Genomic DNA, 27,749 nt, shown 5'->3' with positions numbered 1-27,749 from the left:
CAACATAATTAAAATCACAACTCACTGAATTTGGCTCAAGTGAAATAATGAATGACAATCCAAGTCACTTCCATATGACAACAGGGCACTTTGATTCCAACCTTATAAGGATAACTTATTCTGTTTATAAATACTGTACTGTATATGTCTAACATTAGTGGAGTCCCACTATCAAAAATTAATGTTGATGAATCTTGATAAAAAAAATCTTTGAAATAAAATATCAAGTTTCCAAACAAAAATCCCATTTTCAATAATTCCTGATATATACCGTTCACATAACTGATGAAAGCAGATCTAAATGGAATGCTAATTCTCAGGCAGTATGAGGTTCAAATTTAGACCCATAGTGAGATATTCTTAAGCAAACATTTTCCCAAATAACTGATACCAAATTGAAAATTAAAGGAGCTGCATACTTGAAGTCTCTGCTCATGTAATAAGCTTAGAAGGGGAACTGACGTTAACAGGAATGCTCTTTGTACTGAACGCATAAAGAACTCAAGACAATGTTGCAAAGGTTATATAGATGATAATAACATTGTGAATACTATGATTCCAGATTTTCATGAACTATCTACTTGGTAAAAAGTTCTTTACTATCTGTATGGCAACTGCAAAAAAAATATATATATATGTATATATAAATAGTGTATATCTAATTCATCAGTTTGATAAGCTACAAATTTCAAGTGTCAAATGATGCTTATCACTTAATTACTGTAATATGGAAATTATTCTGAAAGAAAAATAATATTTTCCTCAACAAAAACGGTTCAAAAAACAACAAAAACAAAAACTGTACAGATACAGAATGAAGACTTCAGATTATTTATATGTACAAAATTAAAAACTTATTGTGACCAATTTATTGTTCTTTTTACTTATATAGTAAGATTTTATATCAATGATTTTTTACAAAAATTCCTTAGCTTTTAATCACAAGGTTTATTAACTTTACTATAAAAAGACTGTCTCATCATCACACGCTCAAGTAATTTTCTAAATGCTTACAATGCTGTCTCATCACTACCTGCTATTTCAAACCCAAGCAGGATTAGAGGATAAATTTTTCTGTATACTGTAAGTAAAAATTAGTATGAAATGTATGTAAATAAGGCTGTTACAATAAAAATATTGTAAAATTAATTTCTGATTTATATCTATAACTCTCTAGTGAATTATAAAGGAAAATTTCTAGTTTTTAATAATTATTTATTTACTACGCTTTTCTTGGTTTCACCATAAAAAATTTACTTTTTTCATCATATAAGTAGCCAATTAACTTGTGACAGGTGTGAATGCTATGAATGAGGTAAAGTAGCAGGAACATTAAATATTTAAGTTGTAGTACTTACAGAGTATTATATATCCTTAAAAATGAAGTAAATGTTGGCCTGGAAAAAATGCCATGCACAATCACTCTAAAATATTAAATGAAAAATTCAAAACAGATTTTGAAAGTGGTTCTAATACAAGTGCACCTGCTTTTTTAAATAATATACAACACTGTAACCTGACATCTAGTTCTGATCAATTACAGCAGTATGAAATTCAGCAGGCAATGTCATGATCACATAACACACAAAACTAACTTCGCAGTTCACCTGGGAGTTCTCCGAACAGTTTCTCATCCATCACAGTATCTCTTTCATTCACGAAAAAAATTCTTGCACTTTATATTAGCTGCCTCACACTGTTTTGTACTCATTTTTCTAAACTATACAGGCAGTTAAAGATGTGTGTAATCAAAACAAGTGACAAATTCTTGAAACACATTAAGAAAAATTTAAAGCTACAACATATAAAAATATAAAAAAGAATGTTGAAAAATTAATAAAAACCCAAACCCCATTGTTTTAAATCTTTCTATCTGAAGGATATCATACACAAATCACTTTATAAGTGGCAATGAATGCCAGTAAAGTCACAAGAGTAATCCCGAGGTCACACATAGTGCCCCGAGGAAGCATTATGTCACACATATCTGTCAAGGTGCTGTTGGAAGTTGGTGAGGTACATGATGAGCTCATCAACAGAGGGTCTTTCTCTAGGGGCTGCAGTCCAGCAAAACGTCATTGCCTGGAACCTGTAATAGATACTTTGTAGTACCGAGATACCTGTATGTTAAACATTTTTTTCTATTTAAGACACAACAACTTTTATTTCAAAGTAAAGCAAAATGGACTATAAATGCCTTTACAAGATGCCCTCGATGGACAGTGGAAAGATGACATCAACTTAATAGTAAATGTTTACATCAAATTTACATCAAATTTATCCTGACTGAAGAACATTAGTTTTTCTGAGCTTGTCACAAACAAGACTTTCCCTAGAGGCTATGAAACCTAAATGACAAGCTAAAAGCTATTACAATGTGTTCCTTTTAAAATAATTCTTTAGCCAATTTACCTACTGATATTACCAATATTTGATAATGCAAGGGCAACAAAAACAAATGAATGGAATAATGTAGCTAATAAAAGTATAATTTAATACTTACAGTTCATCTGGGCAATTAATAGGTTGAGCAAGCCGAACACCTTGACGAAGGACGGCCGAAATTTCAAATGGATCAATTTCACCATAAGGCTGCTGCCCGAGAGTCATTACTTCCCATAACAGCACACCCCATGACCACTAAAACATGAAAGGGAAGTTAATATAAGCTGAAACAGTGGCTTGAACATTCTTGAATGCTGTAAAGCAAATACTACATAAAAAACATAAGAAAGACCAAATAAAGTTCTGCCACTAACCAAATTTTCAGTTTTCAGAAAAACAATACAACAAGCTGTGTACAAAATACCATTTGGTTTCATAAGTGTAAACCTGTAACTTCATTAAGGCCATGCTGAGCTAGCAATGCAGATTTTTACGCTTACAAAGTGGTTTATTGAGATTTACAAGTCACAGTTCAAGGCTCTCATACAGCTGGCACCAAAACATTTCTTACTTAGAATAAAATTTGAAACAAGATGAAGACAAAATCTCCCTAGTTGAAGCTATAAAGGAGGGTAATATCAAGAACTCTGGTTTGTACCCATGAAACATAAAAACTACAATTAATCTTTTGACATGTTATTCTGTGCTCATGTTTTGTTAATCGGGAGGCAGGGATGGATTCTAGAAGTCTACTATGGCAGAAAAATAACTATGTTTGAAAATCACCTTTATGCTTGTATTTCATACAAGACCTTAATTATGCTTACCATACTAAGCATTACTTAACCACAATATGATTAGCAGTTGTGCTCATAACTAATTACTTTATAGAATTATTAAAGCCTAGGTATTATCAGCTTTTCAACACAGTCTGGTGATATTCATCCACCACTAACCTACGTGTTACACCTACTGACTAGCTGCACTACAGATGTAGATCAAAATGAAAACAGATGAAGAATACTTTGAAAAAGTATTTAGACATCTATGATCAACATCCCCATGTACAACATAACATGAACAAACTGACTATTTGCAGCTCGCAGCTTTGAACAGCTTCACATTACTTGTGTAAACAATTTAGAGGTAATGCAATCACCTGATGAACACCAACCATATGTGTTAGCTGTGGACACTGGACTAGTTCTTTCATCCAAACAAAATACTATTGTTGAAAATTCCTTTTTCCAAGAAAATGATACACAAAAAATTTGAAATACACTGAGTGGCATGAGCTTGTCACCTTTACGTGGAAATAAAGAACTGTTACTGTAAAATTTAGGGCATTTTCATTGTCAACAAAGGACTTAAAAGGTATAATGCCAACTGTTATTTCCTGTGTTACCTTACTCTGGCAACTCCTTACCACAGTAACCACCATCCATCAATTCAAATGGGAATGCAACAAATATAAATAAGAATTTTTTAGTACAAGATACTGGATGCAGTTGGACATTAAATCTCATCTCTGTTCACTAAAAGTAAAATAAATAAATACACCAGCATAAAGTTGCTGTGAAGCACGAAGCTTTTTCACATTTACAAATACATGCAAAATAAAAATTCAGTAAGATATTTCAAAGTGATGAATGCAAGTACAATTCTAAATCATTGGGTTTTGAACATAGCTGTCTATCAATGTGGAATATTTACTAATTTTTATTTTTCAGAACTTAAAAGATCAACCCTCTGACACATAAGAACTACTGTATTTCTCTATGTGTTAAGAATAATCCTTTACATCTGTGTGAAATCATGTTTAACCATGGGTGGCTTTCATACGGTGCCCCAAAGCAGCACAAATTAAAGGAGTTACTCTTCAATTCTCAGGTCCTTCTGTTTTCTATGAACTCATGAAAAACTACTAGTAACACGGTATTCAAATATTTCTGAGGTCCACTAGTAAGGAGAATTACCTGTGCACTCCATAGGTGAATAAAGCAGAGGCAAAGGAATGACAGTGAATGTAAAGGAATCTGCCGCAAGAAGATATCGTTTGGAGCGGATGCAGAGTAGGGAGATACGGGTAAGCATGAGAAACGCTAACCTTTCCTAGAATGCCAAGTCCTGACCTAACCAAACCTTTGCTTCCTAAAACAACTTAGGGTGCCATGCTCTAACCTGGCTGTGGACCCCCCATGTAACACTGAATATCCCTGTCTCCCTACTCTGCATACTACTCTATCATTTTATTCATACAATTTTATGGTTAAACAATATAGAAAGGGGTGTTTTTATAATCCAGTACATGTGAGATAATGAGCAATTTGCCGTTTTTATTCATGTTTTTACTTTACATTAGGGTCTGGTACTAAACATGCGGAAACTCCTTGGCATGCCACGTTTAGTACCAACCCTACACAGATGAAAGTAAATATAAAAACAAGAGGGTAAATTGGTTAAATTTCTCATTATCTTGGTACATTTCTCATTTTATCTCACCTTACTGAATTATATACATCTTCTTCCGTCAAAAAATTACTTTATCAAACAATATCTTTGTGCAGCTATCTCCTTTACATTTACCAGACTGACTCTGACAAATCACATACAGTATATGAACTTACCACATCTGCAGCTGGAGTGAAGACTTTGTGTGTGAGACTCTCTAATGCAAGCCATTTTATGGGCCTATTTTCGTTGTCTCCAAGGCAGTGGTAGTCTGCTGGATAAAGATCTCGAGCAAGTGCACAGTCTGTCAACTTTACTGCTAAGTTATCATCAACACTGAAACAAAGAAAATGAAGATGCATCAAATTTGCTTAAAAAGAATTAAAACATGGTTCCTTATTTCAGTATCTGAATAAACTATTTCAGTATATACTTCATGCAATGTCCTAGGAACATATATGAAACACTAAAAGAGAGGTGGTAATTTCATCATCCATTAGATACTCATGGATAAAATCTCTTTTCTAAATACAATGTGCTGCCCTTCTAATAAAATAAACTGTGTCATCATCAATTCTCCTCTTACAACTTGAACTTTATTATTCATTATGTTGTTATACCAGACCATGAACCAAAATTATTAAAACCCTCAGAGGGTTGACCTACACCCTATTCAATCAAGAAAGTTTAATTTTCTTCCTATAAACCTTAGACAGTTTACTTACACACAATTACGAGTTGCTACATCTTTATGTAGAAGGAGGCGAGAGTGAAGATACGACAAAGCTTGTAGTACTTGAAGACCAACACTTACTACTTCCTTTGTTACTAATGTGTGACAACCTTGCAGGAATCTGCAGAAAGCATGCAAAAAATTTTATGAGTAACATCAAAAATCCAAGTTTTTTTATATCTTAAATCTGGTATAATGTTAATGGTCCCTAAATGCAAATCTATTATCAGACTTATCCTTATGTCCTAAAAAAAAGGGCCACTTAACCAACTGCTTCAATAAACTAAAAAAATTCTTGAGCAAGTATCTCCCACTACTTAGTAAAAGCTCCTTTGTTCATTTCATATAATGCTAGAATTCAAACATTGCCAACACAATATGTGTACAGTATACTGCTTACAGTATATGGACAAATAATTTTTAATTGTCTCTATATTATTATTAATATTCAGAAGATGAACCATATTCATATGGAACAAGCCCATAGGGGCATTTGACTTGAAATTCAATCTTCAAAAGAATATGGTGTTCATTAGAAAGAAGTAAGACCAGGTAACGGGAAACACAAAATGAAAACATCTCACTTATTAAGAAGGAAAAAATAAATTAACAAATTAATAAATAAAAAAATGTAACTAAATTATGAAAATGCAAGGAGAATTGTATTAGGGTGGTGATATACTGCATCTTCACTTGAACTATTCAAGTTTCACTTGCATGACATCCTCAGGAAGACTGTTCCACAGTCCAACAGTGTGAGGAATAAAGGACATCTGGAACTGAGAAGTCTGACAGCAAGACATATTTACTGCAATGGTGCTGCTGTTCAGCAAATCTGGTTGCTCCCAGCAGGAAAAGGGGATCAGGGATCAATTGTAAATGTGAAAGATCTGTTAAAATACAACATATGAAAAACTGACAAACAAGAGACTATTTGTGCTTTACAAAGCTAAAAGATGAACTTGATCGCAGGTAATGTAATGCAGTTCTTCAACCATATCTGTATAAATAAAAATTCAGAAATTTTAAAGTTATTTCTGTAACTTTCATAAAACTGTATTATCTTCCAGAGTAGCCATGTCTTTTTGGAGGTGTTTATCTGATTCTGACAGGTTTCCATTAATAAACAGCCTAACCAAACTAGTGTATTAACATTCCCAATTCTCAAAGGCTTGGCCTGATTGGTTTGCTCTTTGTAAATATAGATTTTATTTAATAAGTTACAACCCTTAATAAATTTAACAATTAGGTCATTTATCAAATATCTATGAATCAATGCAGTGCAACCTAATTAGTGATGATATGATATTTCTTCAGTCCCAATGGATTTAAATTGTTGTTTTAAAATTCATTATTCCATTAAGCCTGCCATTCACTAAAAATTAACGGGTGTCGAAGATTGAAGAAATCACTTATAGGAACAGGTTCATTTGATCTAATCATAGAGGTTAGGGTTTTGGCAGCTTTATCACAATCTTTAATATCCACACGAGCAGGGATCCACCATATTTCAACATTTATACCACATTCATAAAACTTATTGACTGAAAACTTAATCTGCTATGCAAAAGAATTCTTAGCAAGTTTTTTAAAGCACTTCTAGTCACTGAAAATACATACTTCTGTGGTAGCATATCTTTAGTATGGCAAGTTTTTAAAATAATTTGTATTTTTTCTATGTAAACAAACTGTAGCTTTTCATTTATGGAGCATCTTCCTGCTTATGCACTGGACCATTTGTGTACTGACTAAAAAAAGTCGCACCAGGTGGAGATGGGGGAGAGGGGATGCCCATTCTTACACAACCAACAATACCCATTGTTATTTCACCCCATATTTAGAATGAAGGAAAATAGCATAGCAGGGTGGACAGACAGAGAGTATTACATTGTGAAAAGTTTAAGTATTAATGAGTACATAGAACTGCTTGTTTCATTACAAGATATTCCAGCAAATCCTATACCGGTGAAGGTTTAATTCATCAGTAAAAGGTTTGTAATGAGAATCTTCAAGATGATCTCTGTGGGTAGCAGGGTTGACATGAGCTATGAGCCTGCCATGTTTACTACCTCTATAGGTTGTTTCCACTTGCCAAGTTACCCTAGTTATGCCTGTCTCTTCTTTTGGTTGTTGCCAGCAGTTAGAAAACCTTAGCCATGTATGTATATTCTCTTAGACATCTTCATTGTTCCCATGATTCCTGGCCGTACACCAGGACTGAGACCATGGCCATGTCTACTGTTAGATGCTTTTGATCTCTTTGTACACATAATCTATTGGCCATCTTTGCCCCGCATGTGTTGAAAACAGGACCATGGCCTTGTCTGCATGCTTTACCAGTCAACCACATCATTCATATGAAACCTGGTTGTGTTCCAGGGCCATGCTCTCGGCCATTTTTACTGCTTGTGCTACAGTCTGCATGCTCTGTCAGTAATATACTTGCAAGAACCAACCTTGGCCATGACCAGCCTGTCCATCCTCTCTGTTATGCCTGTATACGCTATCAGTTGTCTCACTGGGCAGGGGGTCTGTCATGTTCCAAGACTAGGGAACTGCCATATTCCAGGCCTTGGGTATTAACCATGTTCTGGAACCTTAGTCATGTCAGGCCCTTCTATGGGTTAAATTTACATGATAAATGAGTTTGGTGAGCACAGTACCACAACCAACCTTCACGTATAAGTTGCTCCTATCCTTGTTCAGTTCCAACATCAACACAGTCTCTTACACCCAATCTCAGATTATCTGTGCTTGATCAGGCAGAAGACATTCTGGATGAAGCAGAAGAGGACATGATACCCGGTGCTCATGACAGTGATCACTGGGCAAAACAATTAGATCTGGCAAATGTGAACTATTTGTCATCCTGCAGGGTTGTACATAGGTCTGAAGAACCAATTGTGCCCTACAATTATCACACAACTCAGGTGATTCTCTGTCAAAAATTCATTAATGTACAAACTAGTACTAGGTCTAATGGGTCACCAACACATCATGCTTCTGAACTCTACCCTAAACTTAGCAAAGGAAGTACAAAAAATACAAATATAAAATGTATACATTTTCTAACTAGAAAGTATAATTTTCACTTTCACTACCAAAATTATCAATTTAACAAATAATTGTCAAAAGTAATTCTTGACTTGTCCTTTAAATCACTACTTCTTCGTTAGTTTTCATCCGATTTTCAAAATTTTTTTCAGTGTATTGGTCTTTAAAAAGTTCTATAAGGTCAAGAGAACAAACCTGTGAAAAAGTTTCTCTCTCATTATTTACATACCAGATTTTTAAATTTTAAATGCAAAAATAATAACTTTAACTTTCAATGTTCAACATTTGTTCTCATGGGTCGTTGACACTCTTTAGCTATTAAATGAGACTTAGTTTAGCTTTTTATCTCTGATAGTTTTAAAGTTTTAGAGGTTTTAAGGCATACAAAAACGCCCTTTTTTAATTTTTTTTTTTTTTTTTGTTGCAGATTTTGCCTTCAGCAGCTAGGAGAATTATTCAGGTATAAAGAGGTTCCTAAAATAAAATTTTCACTAGTTATCATGCGTTTTTGTAACCTATTTCAATTTTTGACATGCAGTCCCTTAACATAAAGAAAGATCCTTCCTTCTACCAACTTCTCTCTCAAAAAAAAAGGTAGGAAAAAGAGATAAAACTTGAAAGCAAGAGAAGATTAAAATTTTGTAAAGCACTTGAAACTAATACCCATTTAATGCAACTGGAAGGTTTTTTCATTCACACCTGAAATGTGAAAGTGTCAGTATTTGAGAAAATCTACATTCACGAGGAGGTTTGGAACATAACCCTTGCAAGTGTCCAAGGGCTACAGGCTACAGTGATCACTTTGCTGGTTTTAAAAGCTTTAATGCCTTATTTTTTGAGGATTTAGTATGCATATAAAGTGAACTGTTAATTCTTATGAATACAACAGCAATATTTCATAACAAACTGATAAGAAGAACAATGATATTTGCAAATGTCACTACCATTCCTTCTTTTGATACAAGTTATGAAAAAGCTGCACTGTATACTACCATGTGGTCAAGTCTGAACTTTAGGACAATTTAAAACAACATTAAGTAACTATCAGTCTTGATGGTACTGTACAACATCAAGAATCACACCCACCCAAAAATATATAGTAAAACCTTACTGGTTAACAGCAGAAGCATTTCCATATCTCTTTTCTTAGGATGAACTTATTTTCAAAAGCACATAGACCATACTCTCTGTTGTATCTTCAACTAAAGCACTGATGATGAACTGTCACCAGTTATGGCAAAAAAAAAAAAGAGAAAACTCTAACACAAATATGAAATGGAATAAAATGGAAGAAAAAACTCTTCTACCTTTTCAGATTGCCTTGGGAAGAACGTGGAAAGATTATGCGTGGAGGTGACTCAGGTGGTGTAACAACGGCACCTATGACAGTTAATAGTTGGTCATGTGCAAGACCTGCTAACATGATACCCTCACTTAACAACACGGACCGTTGCACCTCACTTGAACTCTCTGGAATAAATTGCAAATACCATATTATAAAATATCCTGAATCAGATAAACTTTTTTCTAAATCATACATACATGCAAAGTAACACATACCCTGAACTGTTATGCAATGATAGAAAAATGAAATCTTTCAATGAAAGACTACATAGCATTTACCCGTGTTGAAAAAAGTTTATTAACACTATCAGAAATTTTTATGGAATGATCAAAATGGAAATCTTTCAATAATGGACTAAATAATATCTACCTGTGTTGAAATAAGTTTTCAAGCACTCAGCTTTTTTTTCCTGACACAAGCTAAAAGTCCTACAATAGTGTTCACATAAAGCAAACAGAACATTACCTTAACTGCAATGCATAAGCTACACAACTTGGGCCTTCTTCTCATATCCAATGGAGGTCAACTATTTCTAGGCTACACTCAGTCCACTTCCATTGATGATTTGAAATACTGTACTAATTCTTCATCTCACATATGATTCAGGCATTATTAAAAGTACCAGGTTTCTAAGCTGTTTATCTGTACTAATCTATAAGCTTAATAGCATAATAAATTCTACACAGTCAATATGTTTTTCAGAAACTAGTCACTTTATTGTACAAGGGAAAAAGAGCACGACATTGTGTATGATTTAGATATGACACAGTATATCGGTAAATACTTAATATCAGTGTAATGATAAATTAATTCCAAGTGTTTACTAATCAAAAAATTCACAGACTGTCTATCAACCTTTGATAATTTCACTTAGGAGTAAAACCAATTTTTGCTAAGGAGCTTCAACAAATCTTTAAAATGCTACCTATTCCAAACTTCAGATACTTACCAGTCACAGTCTTAACTGTTACACTTGTTGGGTGTGGCTTATCTGGAGGTTGATAGAGAGCATGATATACTCGACCAAAGGTTCCTTCTTGTTCAATTTCTAGTAATTGTAAGGTTTCATGTGGCACTCTTAGCCCAGTTAACTTTGCAGATACATCACCTATGGGAAATTAATGTTAAATGATATTTGTAAACTAAAAACACAAAATTAACATCTAAATATTGTTTCACAGGTACAAACCTTTACTCGAGCCTAACAACTGCTACTAAAAGTGGAGGCAAACCCCAAATGGTTCAGCATCAAAACAACCTTTAAATGTTTATACTGTATAAGATTCACAATGAAGGATCAGAATCTTTTAGTTTTTAAAATTTTGCCAAATAATTCCAAGAGTTGAAAGCAGGGAGAAACCTCTCTCATTCTCTCTAAATAACCTGACTAAAGGGAACACATGCATTTGACAAATGAGTTATTCAATTTATCCTTAACTAACCAACACTTTACTAATTTAAATAGATATTCATCATTTCATCATTCTGTTTGTCTACTCATACACATACAGTAAGAGACAACATAAACAGGGGCTTTTATTTTGTATGGGTGCAATTTATTTTAGTTTTGTTGTCTCATATTCAGTAAATACTATGTTTCAATATAATAACAAAATATTCTGACCCTATGAAAATAATCATTAACAAATACCGGAAACAGAACCTTTAATTTTTAAGAATACTGATAAAAACATTTATCGAGCTCCAACCAAACTTTTATCATATGTTCAAAATAACGATGCAAATTCCGCAGGCATGAGAACTTGAAACTGCTTATAAATTATGGCCATATCAAAAAAATTTATTATATGAGATAGAAGAAAAACTAAACAAAACTATGTAGGCTTCAGTACTAGGATGTAATATTCTGTTCAAAGCAAAATAAAAAAAAAATTAATGTGGCTAAACTCCTCAGTTTCTCTAAATTTATACAGAACATGTAAGGGGTGATGAATATTAATATCTAATCTGTAACTATGGCTATTATGGCAGGTGATAAATTTACATACTGTAAACAAAATATAACAGTCATGGAAATCTAATTAACACTTTTTAAAATTATCAGAAATATTGAATCATAGTTACCTTGTCTAGGATCAGTATACTGAGGTTCAGGGCTCCCTGTTGTAGTTGTGGTCGTAGCAGTTGTTGTATTGGTAGGCTGAGGAGACCGACGCAACTCACTCAACGAAGACTGTGAATTCTTGCCGCCACTAGCCCCTGCGCCTCCCCGCTGGTTATTAGGCAAATTCTGTGTCCTTCCACTGACTGACGATCTATTATTTTCCAAACCCCTTCTACAAATGGTAATAAAAAATATCAAACAAAATTCTCTATGTTTAAGAAATAATGGTATCAAAAACACTTATTGCACAATAAGATCACGAACATTATTGGATTTTATGAAAAATTTAAATCATTACATACTAAAGCAATTGTTAAATTCATACATTTTTTAAACTTAAAAAAATTTTGAAGACAGTTAAACCCCAAAATCACCTTTGGAGTCATCCACAGGTGACAATTATGGAGTTTTCCCATGAAGAAAAATAAGACCTTTTTGAAAAATAACACCTCAACTTAACAGAATGTACTTATCAGTTACATTATTACGATTATATTTTGCTGTCCTATAATTTTAGATGTGACATTTTTAGATAAATCGCTTAAAGTGAATGTTAAGTGTAAACTACAGGTTAGTTTAGGTAAGGGACTACTGCGTGTGAAATTCTGTTGGCTGTAGATATCTAAAATTAATCAAGTGCAAGCTATAATACAGGGTCTGTTACTTAACAGATTTTGTTACTTAACAAAAAGCAGAGCCAGATTTGAAAAATTTCTATTAAGATGAGGTGCTAATACAGAATCAGATGAAATAATTCTAAGAATTCAAAGAATATAAATATACTAACCTCCTTGTGTTGGGACGTGCTTTGTTATTTCGAATGTGGTTAAATGTAGCAAGAGCAGCCACAACAACAAGGAAGACTGCTAAACAACCAAGAGTAATATACACAACAGTTGTAGAGTGCCTCGCCTCTACCACCTCCACAGATATGCCATTTGCACCTATTTCACTATCTGCAAAACAACGACAAACTACAATGCTACTATATTAAAGAAAAGTAAATACCATCTTGTGCACTGAGCAACAAGAAATACAAAACTCAAAATAACTTTTAAAATCAAACAAATAAAATTTAAATTTTAAACATAAACCTCACTTTGCTTACACTGTAATGTCCAGTACACACAGAACATAAAGTGCTGATTTTATCACCATCATCATCATCATAAACGCTTTTACGTCAGCACTTTCTTCTATGGGCTTGGGCATGCAATGAGTTCTTTCTACTTTTCTTTTCCCTATACATATTCAGCCTGAACTTCCATAAGGTCTAGGTCTTCATCAACCCTGTTTTCCATGATTTCCTGGGCTTTCCTACAGGTCTTTGTCCTCCTACTTTCATGTCCACTACTCTTCTGGCTACCTGTTCCTCATCTGTTATCATTACACATTCAAATCATCCCAATCTTTGAGATCTCAGTCTATTTTACTTCAGGAAACCACATCTCTGACATTTTCACTTCGTAGTATTGTTTTCCTGCCACATTCTGGCCATGAAAATTCATTTTCTACAGTCACACTTATTCAAAATTCCCTCAAGTTTCTCTGACACTGTCCGTGTTCCTGCTGTATCTTATTTCAAATGGGTTATGTCTGTTTCATAACAAACTCATTGTGTATTTATATCATCCCAAATATAAATTTAGGGGATACAGACAAACTTTAAAGGCCATGTTGGCTGTCAAACACATATGAAAGCTCCTTGAGAATGAAAATAAGCATCACAACCAGTGTCTATCAAGGAAGTATGTGAACTTCTGTTTGCACAACAGACCCTGGTAAGCAAAGGTAACTCTTGAGAGATTCAAACTTTTGTACTTTCAGTTGCTATGTCCTCCTTCCCCTTCCGACTAGTCAGGGAATGCTACAATATGGGAGACCTGTACTCCAGGAATAAAGAGAGTAACAGAGAAGTCTATGCTGAATAAAATGTCATAAAGTTGGGAACCAATCCTTGCATTAGGGACTCTGTCTAGCTGCTACCATAGGATATGAGAGACTTACTAGGTATTGCATTTCTGAGCAAGAGCTTCATAAAATGTATGGTCACTATAAATATATGCCATAAAAAAAACAGATACATAGAAGCCCAACAAGAGAAGTCAAATCAGCCCTGAACTCATGGACAAACACTATAATTTGTGTTGCTTTACAATCAGTCATACTCCTAAAGGACCTTCATGTAACAGTTTGGGCCAGAACAGGAAAAAATTCCTTAATACATCCTAGAACATCTATTGAACTCCTTAGGTCTCTAATAATCCAATGAATTGTTCTGGTAGGGCAAAGGAAAAGGTCCTCTGCCTTTTAGGGGAGAGATTAAAAGGACCAAAAGGCACAGGGTGCAGTGGCTTACTGCTAGCTACCTGAGAAATGTCTTTGAGACAAAGTCAGTTGCTAGTAAGGTACGGTACTTAATGACCTCCAATCCTTGGAAAGCAATAAGACAGGCTTATTGACTACAAGTCCTTACAAGATAATGTAATTTTGCATCAAAATCATCATTGAGCGTCAGATGATTAAGCACATAACCAAAAACAATAAGTCTGATATTCCAAAACCAAGAAAAATCCCATATTAAAACAAGCTACCTCATTCTGGCAGTGGCTTGAAGATGAAATGCAACAATTAAAAAATGACCAGGCAAGGAAGGCTGTTTGTTATGTTAGCCTGGAAAAGTAAGCCTTGAAAAGTTTACCACTCTTAAATCAAAATTAAGACCACTGGCTACTTTAAAAGAAAATTTTCCAAAATACAAGAAGAGATCAACTACCAAAGCCAAAACAAATTATGCAATTCCTATTAAGGGTAAATGTAGCAACAATTTATTCAATCAATCATATAATAAAAAAATAAATAAACTATTACTGATTAAACAAGAAAATCCTAAAACATAAGAAGCAAAGCTTCAAGTTAGCACAAAACAAACAAAAGTTAACTTTAAGATTCTAACTACACTATCACTTGCTAGTGGCAAAGACCTACTTATGTCAAAATGAATGACTTGAAAAAATAAAATGACAGGAAATCCATTATGCACAATCTTAACACAATACCCACAGCTCATGTCTCCAAGTCAACAAAACAAGGGCAGTTTTTATAGAAATTCATCGCAAGCTACCATCTCATTTGGGTTGACATTCAATGTTATATCACTATCTCTTGGAAGAGCTGGAATCAATCACTTCATTCAACACTTCTTGCTCAATTCAAATCCATGAACTAACCCATGAACTAACAAGTATAAAATGTGCCACAGTTTCTTCAATGTAATCGAGTTTTCTGTACAGCGTATATGCAGTATGAGCTGTGGCCCATGAGACTTTTAGCCACAGCCCAGTGGTGGCCTATCCTATAGCATCGCCAGACGCATGATCATGGCTAACTTTTTTAAATTAAATAAAAAAAATACTGAGGCTAGAGGGCTGCAATTTGATACGTTTGATGACTGGAGGGTGGATGATCAACAAACAAATTTGCAGCCCTCTAGCCTCAGCAGTTTTTAAGATCTGAGGGCAGACAGAAAAAGTATGGACAGACAGACAAAGCCATCTCGTTGGATTCCTTTTATAGAAAACTAAAAATCATAATAACAATACAAATAAATGTAAAGAATAAGACCATCAGGCTTTATGCAGTTAACACACTCACAGATGTATGTAAAACAATCCTGTCTGATCCTGGAGATCAAACAATGCACATGGAATGGACTATAAAATTTAGGCCAAGGCCAAGTGCTGGAACCTATGAGGTCATTCAGCGCTGGAAGGGAAATTGAGAGTATAAAGGTTTTAAAGGAGTAACAGGAGGAAAACCTCGCAGTTGCACTATGAAACAATTGTTAGAAGTGGGTGGAGAGTAAGATGGAAGAGAGAATATGAACAGAGGGCAGTGCATATGCAATACTAGCTGACTGCCATTTCTCTTTCTCTGAACAGTGACCAAAGTGTCCATGACTATGTGACACCATTTTGTAAACCAGCACACAAGAGGGCTAACTGTTTGAAGTGCACACAGAAGACCCTTTCACAAATGTAAATGCATGTAAAAGATTTGGTGTTCATAGACTGGAAAATACAGAGATGCAGTCATATAATGGGAACCAACTCATTACAGAAGTGAAGGATATGGAAATGGTAGCATGCTGACCAAGGACAAACTCAGAAGATCATGGGGAAAGAGCACTGATGAAAACTTGTAACAGATGTTACAACAAAATGGAAAACCTGACAACCTCACTGATGATAACGAAGCTCCAAAATTAAACACTTTTGGTTAAGTATTAATGATTACTACAACTAATGTAAAAAATTTTAACGATAGGAAAAGAAGTGGCATAAAACTTCTCAGAGGATACATTAACACAATAAAATCCTAATTCACGTCATCTTTTGTATTAAGAACAAATATCACTGTCTAAATGGTTCTTGATGTACACATGAAAATCAAAGAAAAAAGGAACTTATCTATATAGAGCTAGCCATGCAAAGTAGTGATGAGCTACAGCAGGTGGGAATGGCAGTTATCCTTGGCAGGAAGGACTTACCTGGTATCTAACTACTGCTTTACCTGGGACTCAAAACTTGGCTTTATTATTATTATTGTTATGTAGGTTACCAGTTAACCGAACTAAATTTCATACCTCTTTAAGCTGACCAGAAGGTTTTTTTTAATACTGTAATAAAAATCTGACTTTATTCAATTTAAGAATTTCTACAGAATTTAATAACTGAATAAACTGAAAATTAATATAATGACAAAAACCTCCTTCACTAACTTCTCCAAAACTTGACATTCATTACTGGTTGAAGTGTGGACATCCACATAAAATATTCTCAACTTAGTGATGACCTACATTCTCTGTGTACATATGGGCTATTCTTCAAATATGAATACTGCCAAAATCCAATGCAGAGTTGGATCTTTTATATTTCTTGTTGTCAGATTCATTATTTCTTAAATTCACTCATTTTATAAAAAGATGATGGGTTTTTGAGATATTACCCATACTAGTAATAAAGTCATATGCACCCACTGTTATAAAAACCTATCACATACAAAAAGAGAAAGAGCCTTAACAAAAAAACCTCCCAAGCTGATGAACAACATTGACAAAAGGGTGAGAAGAGAATAATGGCACTCAAAAAAACCAAGTTATATATGTGGAGTGCTTATATCCAAGTCTAATGAAGCCTTCATACATTTAAATGAAATTTTCGCACACCTGTGTAATTTGTTTGTCGCTTACTTTTCCAATAACATTATAGACAGCATTACGTTACATGACTTCCTACATGATAACAATTAGCTTAATAGCATAGAAATAAGGAATAAATAAAAAAGATGAGTTATATCAACTGATGCATACCCTGAGTATATGCAAGGCATATTATAAGGAATTACTTTACAGAAAGCAAAGGCATTAAGATACTGCACAAAATAAGGAAAAAAATAAAGTACAAAATTAAAAAACTCAAAACTTCAAAAAAAATTAACTGTAAAACAATAGAAACTCACCTCTAAGGCAGATCTTCTTTCGTAGTATTGTAAGAGTTGTGAGCTCTGATAAGGAGGTTGTCATGGGTACCTCTAATGTAATTGATACATCCACCTACAGGAAAAAATAAAAAAAATTCAGATGAGGTAAATTTTGACGGTACCATTCCAAGAAAGAACTTTCTTCCACAAAACCAATAAGAATTTCATAACTATGAAAGTTCTTTCATTAAAAACTTTTCATATCACTACATATTTATTAAAATCTTCTTAGGTACACTTCTTAAATTGCAATACAGCATGAAAATATTTTAGAATCTTCTGAAACAGCACAAGCTATTAGCCAAAACATTATTTGCTATTTACATATCCCAGCATAACAAGCAAAATTAATTTATTATCATTATCACAAATCAGCTGTAACATTATTATTAACTATTAATAATTTGTAGTGTGTCAGATCAGTAAGTCAAATTTCTACACTCTAGTGGCACTGCCCTGAAAGATTTATCCTAAAGTGATAGACTGAAAACTGAGATAAGACAAAAGTTAAAAGCATTGGACACTTGATGAAAAAACAAATAAAAAGTAAGATATGTTGTTTTATTCAACTGGGAGTCATGGGACACTGCCAAGAAAGGCAAACTATGAGCATTAACCCTCACCAGAGTTGCTGTGATATGTATAGATAAACCATATCATATTAAAGGGATCAAGTAAACTGCCTATACTATGGTCACGCTGTTTGGATAAACAATAATCATTTAATACTCAGTGGCAACTTCCAATTCTCCTCGTGTGAGATTGTAATAAAAGAGCAACTGACACATGTAAAATCCCATCAGTAATATTACTGCAAAATTCTTTTTTAGGATACATACAAATAGAGACTTAAGGCATACATATATCAGCACAAAATACAGACGAGACACAAAGAAATGGTGTGAATTACACTGATTTTTTGCAAAGTTAGCAGCCAATATTGATATGCCTTAGAGAACTTGATATAAATCTCTAAATGGGGGTGATGTGCAATAAAAGGGTGCAGTACTCTGAACTAGAAAACAATACAGATACCATTACCCTTGCAACCCAACCTCTTTGCTAATTAGATAACATACACAATTACACCAAACCTATTGAAATTTTTATTTATTCTAGAGATACAGTATACAAATATATTATAGGGAAACTGTATTTAATCTTCTTGTTTTGTATATACAAGAATAATATAGGAAAGTAATACCATGCAAATATGTTAAGTACATGATTAATATTTCTAATGTTATTACGTCACATGTTCGCACTTGAGTGCTTTCAGCAAACATTCTACCTAATACAGTACACCAATTCAGAGTTCAAACTTGTCAGCTCAAACAGTGAATACTTCATCTCCATGCTGGCAATTAGCATGGTAGCTTGGGGAAAATGGAGTAGCCATAAGTTTGGGACCAATAAGAAACAAAGCACTTTTATTAGAAAGTATACATACAGGAAAATATGTCAATAATGTAGTATTATTAGAATTCACCCCACCACATAAAACTTACGAATAAGGTACCATAATGAGTATATCAAAAGGGAAGCCAGAATGTAATCTGACTGGCAATAAAAATCAAACAACTCCTGTAAAAAGAAAGGAAGACCCACAGTCAACTATTTTCATTACTGCATCTGAGAGACTAGGAAATATATGGAACAAAATTAAAGAATGAATATCAACTGTAAATACTAAAAGTAACTAGATGAGACATTAACTACTATGCTATGAAATAAAACATGGAGCAGAGAGGGTAATTATAGTCAAACAGTGAAAAGAATGAAAAATTTATAAAACAAAAGTGATTTCATTATTGCAAGATGCAATGACATAAAATTATATAAATCAAAATCTATTTCTTCCCTTTCACACAAAAAAACCATTAGCAGACTCAAACTATCAACTGGAAGTAGTCAGGTCATCCCTATTGTCTTCAAGTGTACTGTAGTTTAATAACTTATACGTATGAATTTCTTACACAAATAAGAAAAATTCATTTGTACATTAATCAGTTAGATAGGATGTGGGAATCCATGAAAAAATAGTATGCATGCTATTACACATAAGAACTGTATAAAAACCTCAAAAATTTATTGTATGCTCATACTAACCATGTTTCACATACCATTAATTTTTGCATTGTAGCTCTTATACTACAACTAACTGTCTCTGTGATTTTTCTTTGTCAAAATCCCTTTTTGCATTGCTACACAGTACATTTTCTCTGTGATTAACTGCAGATGCATGACAGTAAACAGAGCTTGCATTAAAGTGAAAAATTTACAAAAAGTCCATGACAGATTAGCTAAGCTGTCTTTTTTGAGTTCTGTGCCTACCCACAACAACAACAAAAATTATACTCTTACAAGACTTACCTATGACAAAGTCTACTCTACACTCTCTGGTTAGGGCACTAAATATGATTTTAATATTTTTCTTCAGTGTATTAAGTACAGGTCTTACAAACACTCACGAGCTATCATGGAAAAAAGTAGCACCATCCATAAATTTTTTTCAATAGATGGCAAATAAGTGGTTAACTAGTAGACAATGCACAGTTTAAGGCAATCTAGAAGATTAGTTTTAATAGCAAGTCCCAGCTAGCTCAAGTAAGGCAAGGATGGGAGTACCTGTTGGCTTTTTATAACCCCATAACTCATGAATGTCTAAAGCTAGGTCTGTGACAATCACTAAACTCACTGTCTTTTGTTCAAGGAAAAAAAAGTACTCTTGCAACCCTTTTGCTATCAGGACTCTTAAGTAAGTCCCTGTAAGTCCCCACCAACCACCCAGTACTGTATTTACTTAGTCGGAAGAGATGTCAAAAGCTCTGTACAGTGCTATCCAGCTTGTTTTCTTCAGCAACATCTATTGATTTTCCTTTTTTAACCATTTTCCATAAGCTGACCCGTTCCAGCCTTTTCTCTATTTTCTTTTGTTACTGTGCAAGGAAGTAACTGAATGCAATTATGTACTCATTTCTGTTTCCTGTATTATTTGCTCCTAAGCCACTAGTATAGCAAAATTTTCAAGGATTTTTCAATATATTCAGTTTTTTCACATAAACATTCTTTGTAATTCATAGTATTCTGTGTTTTTACTGCTTTCTGTAATACTCAAACAACTGTTTATTTAGTAAATGAGAAAAACCTGGCTTCCATGCATGGTCACCTATTATGTTTTGTATTTCAGAATCATCAGTTACCACTTGTGCTACATAATAATACAGTAAAAACACAAGTAGGCTTTCTCCCTTTCTATTTAATTTTGTATTAAACTCAGACTGCCTATGATTGTTGTATTTTTAATATTAAGATATATAAATCTATATACTGTAAATCTAACATGTGTAAAGTCAAGCTGACTAATTTCAAAAGGTTTCCCATGCACATCCACAGATTTACGGCAAACACAGTTCACTGAGCTGATTTCACATTATTTTTATTGCTTAATATACACATAATAATAGCCTTTTAGTGTAATATTTACTTACATACTTTTCCAAGTCTGTCTGTCTATCCCAGGTGTGTTTAAATGCATACCACAACTAAGAAAAATGTGGATAAATAAGGTACTATTGCACTACAATGATAAAAAATGAAACTAAGACATGTGCTTTAGTCATCCTGATAGGCTACTACGCTACCCACGTAATTTCAATTTTTCAACTAACTTACACCATCTAATCCTGAGGATTTAGAAAAAAGATTTTCTGGTACTTTAGCACTGGCTTTTATATTCCCAATATGATCTAACGCCTACCCAAAACAAAGAATGCAATTAAGAAGAACATCACCTTACTTGAGTAGTAAGTTTGCCTGTACAAATCAGTCTCACAGTCCATGCAGAGAGTTGTGTAGGCACTAGTCCTTGCTCACTAATATTGAGCACTGGCGCTGATAACGCCTCACGGTTTGCTATCTGAACAGACAGATTATATGGCATCTGAAAAATATGACAGAGTCATTAAAACAGTACAGAATAAAAAAAAGATATGTATGGCTCATTTTTTAATTACATGCAAAATAATTCCTTACGGTCATCAAATGACATAACCTGATTCACAGTCATCAATTTACATTAATGCCCATAAAAAATCTAATCTCAATATGGAGAGTGATATAAAATACACTGAATTTTAAATTATTTTCTATCTTTACTTATTCCATGATGCCTATTACAAATGGATATCTGCCTGCTGATTTTCTAATCACAGACAAGCAAAAGTCCTGAATCTACCCTTGATTGTCATCTCTGGTAAATACTGGCAATGTATTCTGTACATTCAGTATGAACATTCTTGGGCCTTAAAGGATGACACACTAAGTACAGTAAGACATGTATGCATGCAACAGACAATTATTCACGTTTGTGAATTCTCTATTACGCAAAAACATCAAATTTTATTTGGGCTGAATCATATGGAGAGAAGCATTCTATGATTCACTTGGTTCACTTCACCCTCCTGACCTCCTTTAAAGCTTTATATTTATATTCTCAAGGTCACCTCTCTTCAACAAAACAAACTGCTTATCAACAATATCCTTCTACGTAAAACATCAGTGCCTACAAAGAATTTTGAATATTCAGGCTTGCACTGTTTTATCCTCACGGCATTCTGTACTTCAAAAGTGCTCTCACTATAGAGAATAGGGCACTATTTAAAATTTGCGATAAAGAACATTATACAGATGTAACACTCTTCATCAAACCAGGTACTTGGTTCTTTGCCAAGAGGCTAAGTAGTAATGAATCCCAGCAATAATCAACATAAAGAATGAGTTACTTTTGCCAGAAGCCCATGAAATTCACTAACATTTCTTGATGATGTACAAGGGTAAGAACAGGGCCCTTGAGGGATGTTGGACAAATGAACTACAAATTCTCTCAATAATAAAGATCCTACTTACATTGTTTCACTATCAAAAGCAGAATCTCTTTGTCTATACTGAAGAATACAGCTCCAAGAAGTGAATATAGTAGTAGCAAAGTGAGGAATGCAGTATATACAGTGTGCAGTGACAAAACAGACAGTATCCTTCAAATTAAGGCATAGAAAATCCCTTTTCCTCTGGCAGAGTACAGCAAAGCTGGCTTGTATTTGCAGTATGTACCCAATGTTCTTTTGGTCAATATGAAGATTCAATGTTGAATCTAGTCAGTATCTTCAATTACTGTAAGGCATTAACAAGTTTAATACTCTCATGACAATCTGAAGATTTTGCCTTAGGCTGGCAACACCATCCCAAAAACAATGGTCAGAAATTTTCAACTTAAACTAAATACACTAGTCTGATGCAATGACAAGAAGTAACTGAAACCAAAGAAGCCAGTAGAGTAAAAGGGTAAAAAGAATGGAGAGCCATTACTCTTCCAGGAACAATGGGAAAAGACAGCTCATCTGAATAGGTACAGGTCAATAAAGGTCTTCTCAAAGTCTACGGATATTTCATATTGCAACCTGAAAAAATCCTGTTGGATTAGGATTTGTAGGTTCCCATGAAACATCCCAGTATGTCAAAAGGCCCAGAAGTTTCTGGAAATATTTTTACCAAGGGACCATGTTCTTCTCTAGTTAACAGGAGCACTATGGGCAACAAAATGATATGGGGTCTCATCACAGCGAACAGATAAAAGTCATGTGTTATGCCTATCCCAATGGTACATCACTGTCTCTTCTCCGTACTCACATAGGTTTTCCAGGAGGATGTTTCATTCTCACCACAACTATTTGCATGCTCTCAGATAAAGGGAGGACATACTTTTCTCAATGAGGACATAATGTGATACCCTACCTTACTGGCATAATTTTGCAATGTAATGTATTCCAAAGTTTTCTCTCTTTTGTCTTGTCATTTAGAAGTACTGCACATTTTTAATGCTCCCCTTGTTCTAATTTTTACCTCTTAATTAAGATCAAAATCCTTTAAGTGAACCCCATTAGTCCAGAAATGGCTCTGAAGTCTAGTTAAATAACTCTACAATAACATTTAAGAATGCATTATCCCTTGGTGAACTAGCAATACAGTGAGCAATGTGCTTACGGGGAATGCAATGAATGTTCTTTTACAAATGGGACCACAAATATAATCAATTAAGCATGCAAGCAAGCAAGTTAATGTCAAGGCTCCATCTAACTGGGCCTTACTACACGGTACAAACCAGCGAATACAATTCTTTAATTGGATGATTTTTAAGTCATAAACACTAAAAGATTATGATTTTCAAAAAAACACAGGTACAATAAAACTATACAGTAAACCGACTAAAAGATTATGGCTTCGCTGGAACATATCTACCCATTTGTAAATTGTAATCATGGTATTTTTCAATGAAAATATTCACAATTACTGTATTTTCAATAATTTTCATAAAAATGCACAGGATAAAACAAAAATACTCTAATACATTTTTACATATTTTTCAAGACTATAAAATGGGCAGTTCTAAGTGTTTTTAACATTTTAAGTATTCAATCTATTCAGAAAATAATATGAGTTTCTTATAAACCCGAGTGTAACATACAATCTTAGAAAATAATATGAGTTTCTGAGTTTACAGAAGCAGTTTTTTGTTTTTGAGATAATCCTTCAGACAAGAAAATGACCATCTACATCTTAAGAAGAAAATTAAAGACAAAAAATTATCAATTCAAGCAGTTTTGGTGTCTCCATAATAAGCCTGCATACAATAAAATAATTATTTATATCTCATAAAGAAAATTAAACAAATGGAATTATCAATACAAAAGTCAAGTATTCTTTAATAGTATAAAAAAAACAGCAAATATACTCACTGTCCAGCCTTCTAAAGCTTGCCATCGGAATGTTAAGGTGTCCACTTGAGGTGGCACAACAACTACATATCCAAGTGCATATTTGTTCACAGTCCCATTATGCACATACCACAGCTGAGAACTGACACCTGGATGAGGAAAAAGACATTTAATTTTAAAAACCAATGTGAAAATAAAACAACACATCATACAGAAGTCAACAGGAATACACACAATGCTGAATATCCTGTCCTCTGTAATGTGCAAAAATATCCTCCAAATATAAACAAACACTTAAAAGAATTATTTACTGTACAGTAAACATCATATATGAGGTTTGTTTTGCTTAAATTTTTGTTCAACAACTCTGTATTTCATCCATTTCTAAAATGTTATGCACATATGCATAATGCCAAAATTCACCTGTTAGTGGTACGAAAATCATACATATTAACACTTACACTGATGTGGCAGGACTCCATAGTGGTTTACTCTCTATACTACTGTAAGGAGTTCAAACCCACATCTTTCCCACAGCATACACATGGCAAATTTACTAGCAGTATTTTTTCTTTTGCTTCCTTTCCAGTAATCATAAGCTCTTGCTTTGCTCCAATTGATTCCACTATTCCTCCTTTAAATAATTTCTGCACCCTCTGATTTTGCCGCCACCATTAGGTCATCTGCATGCAGCAGCTCCCTATTGCACTCTAAAGTAGCTCTATAGCTATGGTAAATCACAACAGGGTCAAAGTTGACCCTGACAGACATCAACATTTATTCTGTCCATCCTGTTATAGGCTGGTCTATCACTTCCTTAAGAGATGAAACAGATCCTTCATCCTAATCCCTCTTGCTTTCTTTTCTAGAGGTTTTGGCTAAACAAAGTCATTTAATTACATTTAGAGTGTTCATGGTCAGGTAAGGTTGAGAGGCACCCTCAATCAAGTTAGGACTCAATCTAGGTTAGGTTAGGTTATGAGGTATAATATACTGTATGGTTTCCTGGGGTACTGTATTTTCATGTCTTTTACATGATTTTTTTAACAGCTTTTTATTTCAAATCCATACGCCTAGTTGGATTTTGGGAGGTACAGGAAGGGCAAAAGCAAAACAAAAAAATGAGTGGTTTGCATATGTGATGAGACCAAACATGAAATACCACAAAATTTGGGGGGGAAAAATATTTCTCTGCCAAAATCACCACTGTATGTAATTATAGAAATTTCACAAATTCTAGCAAATCCAAAACTACAAAACATAGCTCAGGTCTACTGGACCCACAAGGTAATACTGACAATTTAATTCCTAGCCAACAATGAATCTAATATCAGAAGAGGTGAAATGATGGCCATTTTGGCACTTTTTTTATAAATATGAGGGCTTCCATCATCTTCTCAGTACTGTTGTTGTTTTGAAAGTGTAAGTTTGACGACATTATCTATCATCTTCAGTCAATAAAAATTTCCTAACTTTTTATGCTAAAGTATCCAATATTTTCATACTTCAGCCATTTCTCATCTTAAGTTGTCTACTTTATATTACATTACAGAGGATTTAAAATGACTCTTTATCCATCTCAATGCAATCCTTCCTCTTTCCACAAAACATACTTTGGCTGAATTAGTAAGTTACCAGGACTTGGACAAGAGGAAATGTGTGCCTCCCAGTGCTAAGGGGGAGACAAAGGGTAGCCTACCCCCTTGCAAGTTAGGGCCTGATGATCTAAACCAAGTTCAGATGTATTTTGGTATTTAACTTTTAAGATTTATGGTACTTTAAGCAGGAAACCAGAACCTTTGGTTGGATCTGGTCTCGGAAGGTAAGGTTAGGATTCATCACTTACTTTAGCTTAGATTTATGGTGTCCTAGGTTCAGGCAGGTGTGGGTAGTACAAAAGACCAACCCCAGGGTCAGATTAGGACCCAGCACCCTAAGTCTGGTTAGAGTGCATCCCAGTAATTGGCCTTGCGACACCTTTGCCCTTTATACTGTGTTTTGAGACTGATACTGATTAAGGACATGAACCATGTATGTTCCATACTTAAATTTGAGGTTTATGCATTTTAGATGTTTCCAGTTGGTGCACTTTACTCATTTTAGGTTCCCCTACTAAAAACCCTGGTGCCCACTGGTTCCTCTCATAATTGTTTTAGTCTGTACACTATAGAAGAATTGAGGTTTACAAAATCGAAATAGCTGCACCCAATAATAGTCAGAAATGTATAAAACATGTGATTAGCCTAGTTGGAAAAAATATATATCATAGCACCAATACTACTTGCTCTATCTTTGTAAATTTGTACTCAAGGTTACCAAAGGTTACATATCAAGAACAACTCAAGTCTGAAGTTTACCTTCGCCAGACTCAAGCTGGGAGTAAGCCCTCTACGTAACTTTAGCCTTAGATAGGCTGGTCTAACAGAGGCTAGCCTACGGGCACAGACTCAGCAGGCCTAGCCTAACCGGGCCTACTACAGGATAATGCATATCGTAAGCTAGACTAGGAGAGGCTTGGGGCAAGTCTAATCTACAAGGCAAAATTCCTCTTTTAGGAGTACATGCTACATACTTCCAATTAGATTACTAAAAAACGAAAAACATCGTGACCTACCTAATAACTGCTTGACATCGTCTGAGTCGACATAAAGGTCAAGTTTAGAAAGACACCGTTCAACCATTGCTATTACTATAAAAATACCATATAACCACATGGTTTCATAGTATAGGCCAAAACCTCACTATAAACAACATCACCAAGTCTGTAAATGAAGGCAACTACCACTATCAACATAAAGTTCTCGAGAAAACAGATACGCCTTGTCTAATTCTTCCAGACGCCATCATTATTTACATCAACTTATTCGATATTGTCTGTAGCATATAAGGCCTAAATTGCAAATACATGGGACAAAAACCCATATACTTATCATATTTTTTTGCTATTTATATATATTTATATCATAATTTTATATTCATTATGAAATTTTTATCACCTGTACAGTACTGTAAAATAAAGTAAATAATCAAAGTTACAGCCATGACTTAATTCGGACACAGCGTAGTAAACAATCATGAATTCTTCGTTTTCTTTGGATGTGTTTCTGCTTATTTTCTATATACTTAGGGAAGACTCATTGAAATTAATCTTGTTCCTTTCTGCCTGATGATTTCACCCAGTCCGTCATTATCCCTCTGTTCCAAAACACTTTGTAATACCATGAAAAACTTCACATGCTGTTCATGGAACAACAGAAGGACAAAAGCTTCATGTACTAATTTTTTTTTGTAATTGATATCCTGAAAATTCCTTTTATGTTTTCAGAACCGTGAGATAAGATG

The 27,749-nt window shown here is 34.2% G+C and overlaps 1 protein-coding gene across 2 annotated transcripts; it reads right to left on the bottom strand.

Annotated features, from left to right (window-relative positions):
* Positions 1-857: 857 nt before the first annotated feature.
* On the bottom strand, positions 858-27,266 carry LOC136839567 (tyrosine-protein kinase Dnt-like). Of its 2 annotated transcripts, none has more exons than XM_067105827.1 (12): positions 27,022-27,266; positions 24,429-24,556; positions 21,434-21,577; positions 17,614-17,707; positions 12,881-13,067; positions 12,054-12,265; positions 10,918-11,076; positions 9,931-10,093; positions 5,562-5,690; positions 5,013-5,172; positions 2,504-2,640; positions 858-2,089 (listed from the first exon to the last, which is right to left on the bottom strand). In XM_067105827.1, exons 1-12 carry the CDS (start codon positions 27,119-27,121, stop codon positions 1,978-1,980), a joined length of 1,725 nt encoding a protein of 574 aa, XP_066961928.1. In that variant the 5' UTR covers positions 27,122-27,266; the 3' UTR covers positions 858-1,977. The 2 variants fall into 2 exon arrangements, with proteins under 2 accessions (XP_066961928.1, XP_066961929.1); XM_067105828.1 differs by having other exon boundaries at positions 12,881-13,049.
* Between the last annotated feature and the right edge of the window lie 483 nt (positions 27,267-27,749).

The sequence above is a fragment of the Macrobrachium rosenbergii genome, chromosome 6 (genome assembly GCF_040412425.1).
Source record: "Macrobrachium rosenbergii isolate ZJJX-2024 chromosome 6, ASM4041242v1, whole genome shotgun sequence".
Classification (NCBI taxonomy): Eukaryota; Metazoa; Arthropoda; class Malacostraca; order Decapoda; family Palaemonidae; genus Macrobrachium; species Macrobrachium rosenbergii.
The sequence above is the reverse complement of the archived record's forward strand: the minus strand, read 5'-3'. Positions and strand labels throughout refer to the sequence as shown.

Bases quoted from the DNA above. Each gene is read 5' to 3' on its own strand.
- LOC136839567 (XM_067105827.1), bottom strand. From the start codon at position 27,121: ATGTGGTTATATGGTATTTTTATAGTAATAGCAATGGTTGAACGGTGT. The intron at 12,266-12,880 runs GTTAGTATATTT...TACCATTTGTAG, and splicing joins GCACGTCCCAACACAAGGAG to AAGGGGTTTGGAAAATAATA. The intron at 10,094-10,917 runs GTAAGTATCTGA...AATTTATTCCAG, and splicing joins AACAGTTAAGACTGTGACTG to AGAGTTCAAGTGAGGTGCAA.